This window comes from Rhinoderma darwinii, chromosome 3 (assembly GCF_050947455.1).
Source record: "Rhinoderma darwinii isolate aRhiDar2 chromosome 3, aRhiDar2.hap1, whole genome shotgun sequence".
Taxonomy (NCBI): Eukaryota; Metazoa; Chordata; class Amphibia; order Anura; family Rhinodermatidae; genus Rhinoderma; species Rhinoderma darwinii.
Window position 1 is genome coordinate 298,751,490 of NC_134689.1, and position 12,802 is coordinate 298,764,291.

Sequence of the window (12,802 nt, forward strand, 5' to 3'; positions counted from 1 at the left end):
GAATACTTCAAAAAGATTTTTCTATTACCCTTTTGGAAGTTCTCTTCACCAGAGAGGCCCCTCTAAATTAGGGAAGATGATCTAACAGCAGTATGGGGCTATCACAGCCACTGAAACTTCCAATCAGGAGTCATAAGAGAACACGGGTCGTATATTTGCTTTACGAAGGTTTCTAAAAAATCATGGGGCCCTCCATGTACTCTTTCAGCAGCCATTTTACATACAGATTTCTTCAAATTCTAGTAGCCAAGACTTTTCCCACTAGGCTAGATAAAACAAGGATTATACAGATATATTATTTGTTACCTTTCATTAAAAAAAGTAAACTCTAATTTTGTGACTAAAACCTTGATCCTTGAGTAGAGCACATGTACACCACATACAGTGAAGGAAATAAGTATTTGATCCCTTGCTGATTTTGTAAGTTTGCCCACTGTCTAAGACATGAACAGTCTAGAATTTTTAGGCTAGGTTAATTTAACCAGTGAGAAATAGATTATATAAAAAAATAACCAGAAAATCACATTGTCACAATTATATATATTTATTTGCATTATGCACAGAGAAATAAGTATTTGATCCCTTTGGCAAACAAGACTTAATACTTGGTGGCAAAACCCTTGTTGGCAAGCACAGCAGTCAGAAGTTTTTTGTAGTTGATGATGAGGTTTGCTCACATGTTAGATGGAATTTTGGCCCACTCCTCTTTGCAGATCATCCGTAAATCATTAAGATTTCAAGGCTGTCGCTTGGCAACTCGGATCTTCAGCTCCCTCCATAAGTTTTCGATGGGATTAAGGTCTGGAGACTGGCTAGGCCACTCCATGACCTTAATGTGCTTCTTTTTGAGCCACTCCTTTGTTGCCTTGGCTGTATGTTTCTGGTCATTGTCGTGCTGGAAGACCCAGCCACGAGCCATTTTTAATGTCCTGGTGGAGGGAAGGAGGTTGTCACTCAGGATTTGACGGTACATGGCTCCATCCATTCTCCCATTGATGCGGTGAAGTAGTCCTGTGCCCTTAGCAGAGAAACACCCCCAAAACATAATGTTTCCACCTCCATGCTTGACAGTGGGGACGGTGTTCTTTGGGTCATAGGCAGCATTTCTCTTCCTCCAAACACGGCGAGTTGAGTTAATGACAAGGAGCTCAATTTTAGTCTCATCTGACCACAGTACTTTCTCCCAATCACTCTCAGAATCATCCAGATGTTCATTTGCAAACTTCAGACGGGCCTGTACATGTGCCTTCTTGAGCAGGGGGACCTTGCGGGCACTGAAGGATTTTAATCCATTACGGCGTAATGTGTTACCAATGGTTTTCTTGGTGACTGTGGTCCCAGCTGCCTTGAGATCATTAACAAGTTCCCCCCGTGTAGTTTTCAGCTGAGCTCTCACCTTCCTCAGGATCAAGGATACCCCACGAGGTGAGATTTTGCATGGAGCCCCAGATCGATGTCGATTGACAGTCATTTTGTATGTCTTCCATTTTCTTACTATTGCACCAACAGTTGTCTCCTTCTCACCAAGCGTCTTACTTATGGTTTTGTAGCCCATTCTAGCCTTGTGCAGGTCTATGATCTTGTCTCTGACATCCTTAGAAAGCTCTTTGGTCTTGCCCATGTTGTAGAGGTTAGAGTCAGAATGATTAATTGAGTCTGTGGACTGGAGTCTTTTATACTGGTGACCATTTAAGACAGCTGTCTTTAATGCAGGCACCAAGTTGATTTGGAGCGTGTAACTGGTCTGGAGGAGGCTGAACTCTTAATGGTTGGTAGGGGATCAAATACTTATTTCTCTGTGCACAATGCAAATAAATATATATAATTTTGACTATGTGATTTTCTTTTTTTTTTTTTTTATATAATCTATCTCTCACTGGTAAAATTAACCTAGCCTAAAAATTCTAGACTGTTCATGTCTTTGACAATGGGCAAACTTACAAAATCAGCAAGGGATCAAATACTTATTTCCTTCACTGTATGTAGAAGTCCACATGAGAACATGCACAAAAAATCTCCACAACTGCATGAATGCAGGACCTGGCATTTAGCAGCACAATTTCTAAGGTGCTAAATGCCAGAACCCTACAATCTGATAACGTTTCGCTACCAATGCATGTGAATATGGCAATTTATGCCCATTCACACACTGAAGTCAAATCCACAGCAGATTTGCCTATGGCAAATTCGTTCTGTGCGAACGCTGCTTTATGTCATTCTCTAGCAAAAAACAGTCAACCAAGAAAATATTCCCATTCAAAACACCTTCAGAAAATGTGCCTATCCCATCACTGAAGCAATTCCTTCTCCCAGCTGTGCAAGGAAGTTAAATAGAAATGCAAATCTACTGGTTTACAGGTCCCCAATTGTATACAACCTCATTAACACCAGATCCAGATGAGGGAAAAAAACAAACTGCGCCAGCCACAGATGCCCTCTTTAAAAACCCAAGCCCGCCACAGTTGGTACCTTTACAGTCTGCGAAAGCCACAGACATCCCCACAAAAGCATGCTAGGAAAGCTTTTCTATTATCTTTTAACTATAAAGGAGATGACCTCTTAATGCCAAAGATGGCTTGGTCCTTAAAGAGGCTCTGTCACCAGATTTTGCAACCCCTATCTGCTATTGCAGCAGATAGGCGCTGCAATGTAGATTACAGTAACGTTTTTATTTTTAAAAAACGAGCATTTTTGGCCAAGTTATGACCATTTTTGTAGTTATGCAAATGAGGCTTGCAAAAGTCCAAGTGGGTGTGTTTAAAAGTAAAAGTCCAAGTGGGCGTGTATTATGTGCGTACATCGGGGCGTTTTTAATACTTTTACTAGCTGGGCGCTCTGACGAGAAGTATCATCCACTTCTCTTCAGAACGCCCAGCTTCTGCCAGATCACGCTGTGACGTCACTCACAGGTCCTGCATCGTGTCAGACGAGCGAGGACACATCGGCACCAGAGGCTTCAGTTGATTCTGCAGCAGCATCGGCGTTAGCAGGTAAGTCGATGTAGCTACTTACCTGCAAACGCTGATGCTGCTGCAGAATCAACTGTAGCCTCTGGTGCCGATGTGTCCTCGCTCGTCCGACACGATGCAGGACCTGGGGCAGGAAGTGAGTGACGTCACAGCGTGATCTCTCGAGAACACGCTGTGTGTCTGTGCACTGCCAGAAGCTGGGCGTTGTGAAGAGAAGTGGATGATGCTGATTCGTCAGCATCATACACTCCCATTCACAACGCCCAGCTAGTAAAAGAAGTAAAAACGCCCAGATGTAACGAGCATAATACACGCCCAGTTGTACTTTAACTTTAAACACGCCCAGTTGTACTTTAGAAAGCCTCATTTGCATAAATATAAAAATGGTCATAACTTGGCCAAAAATGCTCGTTTTAAAAAAAAAAACAAAAACTTTACTGTTATCTACATTGCAGCGCCGATCTGCTGCAATAGGAGATAGGGGTTGCAAAATCTGGTGACAGAGCCTCTTTAAAGACCAACTGGGCGTGTTTTTACTTTTGACCAAGTGGGTGTTGTAAAGAAGTGTATGAGGCTGACCAATCAGTGACCAATCAGCATCATACACTTCTCATTGTTCCAGCCCAGCATGATCCACAGCCCAGTGTGATTGTGCAGTGAAAGAAGCTGGGCTGGAACAATGAGAAGTGTATGAAAAACTGATTGGTCACCGATTGGTCAGCGTCATACACTCCTCTTTACAACACCCACTTGGTCAAAAGTAAAAACACGCCCAGTTGGTCTTTAAGAAACTAATCTAAAATTTCTCATAACTTGCTCAAAAATGATCGTTTTTGAAAATAAAAACCACTGCTGTTATCTACATTCCAGAGCAGATCAGATTATGTAGGAGATAGGGCACTTATAATCTGGTGACAGATCCTCTTTAAAGGAACAGTGTCATCACAAATTATTTTTTTATATGTTAAAGATGTTAGTGCTTTATTAAAAACGTTTATATTCATTTGTGTGTTTGTGTTTTACTTTTTCTTATTTTTACACTTTTTCTTCCCTATGGGGGCTGCCATTTTTTGTTCCATTTCTGTCTGTGTCGATTAACGACACATACAGACATGGAATACGGCAGCCACAGTCCCATAGGGACTGCGAACGGCTCCAGTCCCATTGACTTCTGTGTACGGCGTCTGTGTGGGAACTGCGCATGCGCCGCTCCCACACAGTCCAATTCGAAATTGGCGCCGTCCGGCGCCATTTTCCTGTGGACCGGAAGTCGCGGCCGGACAGTAATATTACTACTTCCGGTCGCGGCTTCCGGATTTGTGCACTTGGACCAGCGGCAGCAAACGGAGCGGACGGGCCGGAGGGAGCCGCGGCGGCAGGAGCAGGTAAGGGATTTCAATGTATGTTCGTGTTTGTGTGTGTTTACTACTGTATGTAAACCTACTACACTGTGTGTTAGCTCAAAAAATGGCGACACACAGTGTAGGAGGTTACACCGTTCAAACCCCTCGTTTATCCCGGCACTAGCCAGGATAAAGGAGGGGGGGATGCTGAGAGCTCACTAGAGCGAGGGCTTTTAACCCAATGTTGCAATGCTGCAATTTTGGGAATAGCTCCATCTAGTGACCAAAAATGGGTAGTATTATAAATTAGAATTAATTTATAATATTTCCTGACTCGTGAAAAAAATAAAAAAAATTTGAACAATGTTTAATCACCCACACACTAAATGTTTAATTTTTTTTTAAAAAACATGTTTTTCTGGCAACACATTCCCTTTAAAGGCATGGTGTCGCCCGAAAAACATGTTTTTTTTTTAAAATTTAAACATTTAGTGTGTGGGTGATTAAACATTGTTCAAATTTTTTTTATTTTTTTCGCGAGTCAGGAAATATTATAAATTTTTTCAAATTTATAATACTACCCATTTTTGGTCACTAGATGGAGCTAGTTCCCAAAATTGCAGCATTGCAACATTGGGTTAAAAGCTCTCGCTCTAGTGAGCTCTCAGCATCCCCCCCTCCTTTATCCTGGCTAGTGCCGGGATAAACGAGGGGTTTGAAAGGTTTAACCTCCTACACTGTGTGTCGCCATTTTTTGAGGTAACCCACAGTGTATTAGGTTTACATACAGTAGTAAACACACACAAACACTAACATACATTGAAATCGCTTACCTGCTCCTGCCGCCGCGGCTCCCTCCGGCCCGTCCGCTCCCTTTGCTGCCGCTGTTCCATGTGCACAAGTCCGGAAGCCGCGACCGGAAGTAGTAATATTACAGTCCGGCCGCGACTTCCGGTCCACAGGAAAATGGCGCCGGACGGCGCCAATTTCGAATAGGACTGTGTGGGAGCGGCGCATGCGCAGTTCCCACACAGACGCCGTACACGGACGTGAATGGGACGGGAGCCGTTCACAGTCCCTATGGGACTGTGGCTGCCGTACTCCATGTCTGTGTGTGTCGTTAATCGACACACACAGAAATGGAACAAAAAATGGCAGCCCCCATAGGGAAGAAAAAGTGTAAAAATAAGAAACAGTAAAACACAAACACACAAATGAATATAAACGTTTTTATTACAGCACTAACATCTTTAACATATAAAAAATTTATTTGCCATGACACTGTTCCTTTAAGGATAGATTTAACATTTCAGCAAAAGCCTTTTTTCATTATTTCCAGTTACGGCATGCCTGGTGTGCCCAATTTGGCTCTGTCACCTTAGGTGGGTTTCTCTAGGCTGGAAGACCTTCTTGGTGCTCCAGATCTTTCAAAGGTCCTCACCCAATTGTACACCTTAATGACATCCCTGGGACATAGACCCTTTGATAAGGCATTTATGCAATGGAGAGGAGATGTCTCTGACTTGACAGAGGAGGACTGGAAGGAGGTGGAATTTTCTTTTTTAATTCAGTTGTAAGTGCATGGGATTTTCTGATACAGTCTCTGTTTTTACATAGGATCTATTACATGGCAATTAGACTTCAGAGGATGGGAGCATTAACTTCGGATAGTTGTTTTCGCTGCCAATTAGAGGTTGATACTTTCATACATTGTGTGTGGATGTGTCCCAGAATTGTCCCCTTTTGGTCGGAGGTAGTGGAGTTTCTTCATACCCATTATAAATTTCCATGACTTCTTACCCCTCAGATGTGCCTCTTAGGCATTATGAATGAAGTTATACAAAACCATTACGATAAGATTTTCTTTCGCTTTGTTCTTTTCTGTGCCAGAAAGATTGTGATTATGGCTTGGAAGAATACAGAGAGTTCAAGTTTACTACACTGGAAGCAACTGGTAAATAAATATATACCTATGTATAAAAAAAACTATACCTCAGCAGAAAATGTCCGGATAAATTCAGTAAAATTTGGTCAAGGTGGTTAGAGACTCTAGAAACGGCGGTTTAATTGTCACTTGTGAGTGGAAGAGGTATGGGGGGGGGGGGGGGGGGTTTAGAGCACAAGGATGACTGTGAGTGAATGTTAGTTTTGATTAAGTTAGGCCTTCAGAGATGGTAATTTAGCATATACTGTATATGCCATGCAATGAATCTGCTCTGGCTTGACATTTCTACACGCTATTAATGCCTTTCTAAATGGCTTTTGTTTTTTATTAATTGCATATTTGTACGTGTTTTGTACAACAAGAGTTTTTAAAAAAAGGCATTTAAAAAAAAAAAAAAAAAAAGTAGCAGCACTTTTTATGGAAATGCCAAATCAAACCATTCAAGCCAATCCTACTCTAGCTAGATGCAAATCAACTTTTTATACAAAGTACATGTTAGACCCTGGGATGCAACATGGGGTTTTGGCATCTAAAGGGTGGAGATAACAAAATTTGCTTCCAGATCTGAAGCAAATTTTTTCAGCATCATCATCTAAAGCAGGGGTTTCAGACACGGAGGGAGGAGTGCGCCGACACTCCTTCATGCCGTCCCACAGCCCCCTGTAGATTGTGCACCCCCCAGTAGATAGCGTCCCACACACCCCACCCTGTTGACAGTGCTACACCCTCCCTCCCTGTATATAGCTCTATTGGTGCTCACTCTAGGAGTGGAATCTCAAGCCAGAGCATTGCCGACCTTTTGGCCGGGGATTCCTCTTAGAGGATCCCCTGAAGTCACTGTCCATATATGGACAGTGATGTCAGGGGCTTCCCAGAGAAGGAGTCTTAGAGCAGAGACTATACTAGCGCTCTTCTCCGAGACTCCTGCTCTGGGGAAGCCCCTGACATCACTGTCCATATATGGTTAGTGATGTCAGGAGCAGAGCTGGAGTCCCAGGAAGAGCGCTACTAGCTCTGCCCAGGACTCCGGCTCTGGGCAAGCCCCTTATATTACTTTCCATATACGGACAGTAATGTCAGGGGCAGAGATGGAGTCCCAGGCAGAGTGCTAGTAGCGCTTTGCCCGATACTCCTGCTCTGGGGTTGCCCCTGACATCACATTCCGGTCCAAGAGGATCCCCTGACATCACTGTCTATGGACAGTGACGTCAGGGGCTTCCCCAGCACAGAATCCCCGGCCAAAGTGTCGGCAATGCTCTGGCTGGGGATTCCACTCCTAGAGGGAGCCCCAATGGAGCTATCTAGAGAGGGGGGGGTGTGGCACTATCTACAGAGGGCAACGTGGCACTATCTACAGAGGGCAGTGTGGCCCTATCTAAGAAGGGTCTGCCCAATCTTGTGTCGGCCGGACTACATTTAGCGACACTTAAACTGGAAAACTGGATTGTTAAAATACACGTGGAGTAAACTTGCAAATTAACAGTAAGTTGAAACCGAACTGTATTATTACAAAAAAAATGTAGGATTGTTATAGTAGTTTAAATAACTATTTGATTAACAATAATTTTTTTTGTATCAAATTTCAATGTAATGATGCCCGTCAACTTCACATTTTTTTCTACATGCGACTCATTTACCCTGCTGAGTTTGAGACCCCTGATTTAATGTATAGTTATGCAAAGATGAAATTAACATTGGGATGCATTGCTAGCAATCGCTCTTTTAGTTAAAGAGGCTCTGTGACAGATTATCAAATCCCTATCTCCTATTGAATGTGATGGGCGCTGCAATGTAGATAACTGCAAAGTTGTTTTTTTTTTTTTTTTTTAAACGATCATTTTTGCCCAAGCTATGAGCAATTTTATATTTATGCAAATTAGCTTTTCAATGGACAACTGGGCATGTTTTCTCGTATTACGAACTGGGCGTGTATTGTGTTTTTACCAACTGGGCGTTGTGAATAGAAGTGTATGACGCTGACAAATCAGCATCATACACTTCTCATCGTTCCCACCCAGCTTCTTTCACTAAAGACACACAACGTGAGTCTCCCACAGGTCCTTCAAGCTTGTCGTCGGACAAAGAAGATACATCGACTCGAGCGTCCAAAAGGTTAATATGGTCGTCTCTAGGGAGTTTACTATGCTTACCTGACACGGTGATGCTGCTGCAAATTTAAACTGTACGCCTGGAGCTGATGTGTCTACTCTCTTCCGACGCCAAGGTTGAAGGACCTGTGGGTGACGTCACTCTGTGTCTGCAGTGAAAGATGCTGGCTGGGAATGATGACGTCACCCACAGGTCCTCCAACCTTGGCGTCGGAAAAGAGAAGACACAGAAGCTCCAGGCGTACAGTTGAATTTGTAGCAGCATCACCGTGTCAGGTAAGCATAGTAAACTCCCTAGAGACGAGCATATTAACCTTTTGGACGCTCGAGCCGATGTATCTTCTTTGTCCGACGACAAGCTTGAAGGACCTGTGGGTGACGTCACGCTGTGTGTCTTTAGTGAAAGAAGCTGGGTGGGAACGATAAGAAGTGTATGATGCCGATTTGTCAGCGTCATACACTTCTATTCACAATGCCCAGTTGGTAAAAACACAATACACGCCCAGTTGGTAAAAACACAATACACGCCCAGTTGGTAATACGAGAAAACACGCCCAGGTAGTAATACGAGAAAACACACCCAGTTGTCCATTGAAAAGCTCATTTGCATAAATATAAAATTGCTCATTACTTGGGCAAAAATGATCGTTTTAAAAAAAACAAAAAACGTTGCTGTTATCTACATTGCAGCACCGATCACATTCAATAGGAGATAGGGATTTGATAATCTGGTGACAGAGCCTCTTTAAATCCTAAAGTGTTTTTCTTTCTGGTGTAATGCGAAGTAGACCTCTTACAGGAGGTTCTTATATTGTGCAATCAGTATCTACTTCCTATAGTTACATCTTTTATCATCTAACCAAGGAGTTAGCCGGAGTGTGGTAAAGTGAAAATTGTGGTTGGAGTGATGCTGAGACATGTTCTGCAAATGTAGTGGCAGCTCACAGTAGGCACAACAGTATCTGAGATGTAATGAAAAACTAGTAACTCCTTCAATTAGTTGCCACTGCGTCTTTGGTTGGTGCCTACTGTGCGTACCCACTCTTCTGGCATTATAGCTGGGCAGTAATGTGCATACATGGACTGTTTTACAGCTTGAAACACAGAATAGCTGTAGTTAGCTGCTAATGCATTCAAATAAAAGGGATGGAGGGTTGCAGGGAAGTTTAAGCCCTTATTCACACGACAGGGTTTCCCGGCCGTGTGACGGCCGTTCAAAAATCGTCCGTCACACGGCTGCAGTAGGAACAATAGACCCCTAATGGGGCTATTCACACGAACAATTTTTTTGACGGCCCGGGAAACCCGGCCGTCAAAAAATGGGAGATCCTCTATTTTCGGACGTTCTCCCGGCCCCCATAGAAGTCTATGGGGCCAGGTAATACACGGCTATCACTTGAATGTGCCCCAAGTGACGGCTGTGTCTTCCGTCGCTCGCTCTCTCCTTCTCAGAGTGCGAAGTACATGTTAGGATGAGGGTAAGTCTTTTGCTCCCTGTAGGAGCTTCGGCAACGCTGTCGCCGGGGATTGGGGATTCCGCTCCAGCAGAAGTCCCTGACTTCACGGTGTCCAAATATGGACATTGAAGTCAGGGACATCTAAAGCGGAATCCCCGACCCTGTGGCCGGTGTCTCCGCTCCAGGAGAAGTCCCTGACTTCATATATGGACATTGAAGTCAGGGACTTCTCCTGGAACGGTGGCGCTATCTACAGACAGGTAGGGGGAGGGGTGGCATCCATGGGGGGGGGGGGGTGCTCTGTAGAACTACCTGCAGGGGGCTGTGTGCCACTACCTACAAGGGGGCTGTGTGCCACTACCTACAGGGGGGAAGTGTGTCACTACCTACAGAGGGGCTGTGTGCCACTAGCTACAGGGGGGCTGTGTGCCACTAGCTACAGGGGGGCTGTGTGCCACTAGCTACAGGGGGGCTGTGTGCCACTAGCTACAGGGGGGCTGTGTGCCACTAGCTACAGGGGGGCTGTGTGCCACTAGCTACAGGGGGGCTGTGTGCCACTAGCTACAGGGGGGCTGTGTGCCACTAGCTACAGGGGGGCTGTGTGCCACTAGCTACAGGGGGGCTGTGTGCCACTAGCTACAGGGGGGCTGTGTGCCACTAGCTACAGGGGGGCTGTGTGCCACTAGCTACAGGGGGGCTGTGTGCCACTAGCTACAGGGGGGCTGTGTGCCACTAGCTACAGGGGGGCTGTGTGCCACTAGCTACAGGGGGGCTGTGTGCCACTAGCTACAGGGGGGCTGTGTGCCACTAGCTACAGGGGGGCTGTGTGCCACTAGCTACAGGGGGGCTGTGTGCCACTAGCTACAGGGGGGCTGTGTGCCACTACCTACAGGGGGGCTGTGTGCCACTACCTACAGAGGGGCTGTGTGGCACTACCTACAGAGGGGCTGTGTGGCACTACCTACAGAGGGGCTGTGACAGTATCTACAGAGGGCAGTGTGTGGCATTATCTACAGAGGGAAGTGTGTGGCAAAAATGTACAAATGAAATTCATTCGATTTTAAAACGGACAGGGAAAAAAAACGGATGCAAAATGGGTCAAAATCGGCACAGATGCAAAATGAATGCAAACCGGCCGGGAAAAACGTCCCAAAACGGCCGATTTTATCAGCCGACATTCGGACCCTGTCGTGTGAATAAGGCCTAAAGGGGTAATATGAGATTAGAAAAAAAAGTGATCGAGGTTGAGATGCAATACCAGACACAGCTAATGGACAAAAGTGGCGCTGTATCTAGAAATAAAAAAGCAGCCCCCTTTTTCTACTCATACAACCCCTTCACTGCTGCCCAATGAATTATGTCAGCAGACAACAGCCTGTAGTCTGAAAAACAATATATTAAAGCTAAAGAAGGTGCATTAAAAAAAAAAAGGGTCAACATGGCCAAGTCATTTAGTAGTGGCTATAATCCCATTATATCACTGTCTAACACAATACAGGTCTCATGGAGTAGCTCATATCTTACCTCTTCACGTATTTGACTTTCTGCTTTAACTAAATGATGCTGAAAATCTTCTTCCAACTCCGCCATCTGTAAGGATGTGGTCTCCTCAGTTCTACAACATATATGAACATGGTTTACAATGTAGACAAGCTATGACAGCACCCCGTGGTAACAAAGAACAAGGAGAAGTAGCTGTGTGCATTTTATTCAGCATAGAGCACACAAACTGATAAATCTCTGCATACATATATATTGTTCTGGATCACTGAAATAAACCAAAGCATGTGAAGTTCCACAGCATAAATGGAGTCGTTTCAGCGACTCATAATACCTCACTCCTCCAGTTTCCTGAATTACTTCGTGGATGAAAGGACAACTTGCCATTTCGCCTGCTCTAGTTCCGAATTTTTCCAATTTGCCAGCATGGAAAACTTCAGCAATGTATCTTACCATTCAGATGAAAGAGGAAAACAAATACATCACGGTTTACCTAATTAAAGGCTATGTAAACCTTTGAATGGCATTTTTTTTTTAAAATAAAAAGGTCAGTCAGTGTGATTGGTGCAACTTTATAAATAGTTTTTATTAAAAAAAAAATATTTACGTTTTGAGATAAAGCTGCTCTGTATCCTCTAAACAGAGCAGCTGTATCTACCGTTTGTTAAATCCTGTTCCTGTCAGGTCCGCGGGACTGACGGGTTGAGTGTCAGCAGGTCCTGTGACACGCAGGATCCACTTGTAACTTACATGTGACAGATTACAGGTGGATCCTGCATGATCCGCTGACACTGAACCCGTCAGGTTTGCGGGGACTGACGGATTTAGGTCATAGCGAAAGATACAGCTGCTCTGTATATAGAATACAGAGCAGCTGTATCTCAAAAAGTAAAAATAATGTTTAATAAAACCCATTTATAAAGTTGCACCAATCACACTGATAGACCTTTTTATTTTTTATAAAAAAAATATAATAAATGCCATTTAAAGGCTTACATAGCCTTTAAGAATTGTCAAGGAGCTATTTGGGGCAGACTGCTTCTTAAAGAGCAGCCTGTCATGCTGTGCTTTTGACGATGTATCCTGCAGAATGTACCTAACAACAGAAGAATGTGTCCTATTGTCAGGAGTCCCCTGCTAGCCCACTCTTATAGCCATGGTTACGGAGAAGGAAAACAAAGCTAAGACTTAGATCACTGTTTTTACGAACAAACCTTTTCAGAATGGACTCCAGTTTTTCAGTGTTAAGCCGCTGAGCACGGTAGTCATAGGACATGTTCTCAATCAGTTTTTCATATTGTTCCAGGAGGCCAGGTACAGACACCCCCTGAATTTCCTGGTGTAAGCTCCATAGCTGTTCTCTGGTCTCACTACAAACACATTAGAAAGGTTACTAAGAAATACAAAACCTGGCATACACACACATTATATATATATATATATATATGCATAATGAAAAAAAAAAGGGTTAAACCAGCAA

At 44.0% G+C, this 12,802-nt stretch overlaps 1 protein-coding gene across 1 annotated transcript in view; it reads right to left on the bottom strand.

Annotated features, from left to right (window-relative positions):
• LOC142748130 (ras and EF-hand domain-containing protein-like) overlaps positions 1 to 12,802 on the bottom strand; it is a 55,650-nt gene that overhangs the window by 29,657 nt on the left and 13,191 nt on the right. The window contains exons 2-3 of the mRNA XM_075855259.1: positions 12,537 to 12,692; positions 11,347 to 11,437 (exon numbers count right to left, since the gene is read on the bottom strand). Of these exons, the coding sequence (XP_075711374.1) occupies positions 11,347 to 11,437; positions 12,537 to 12,692 (247 nt within the window). The remainder of the gene's footprint in view (positions 1 to 11,346; positions 11,438 to 12,536; positions 12,693 to 12,802) is intronic.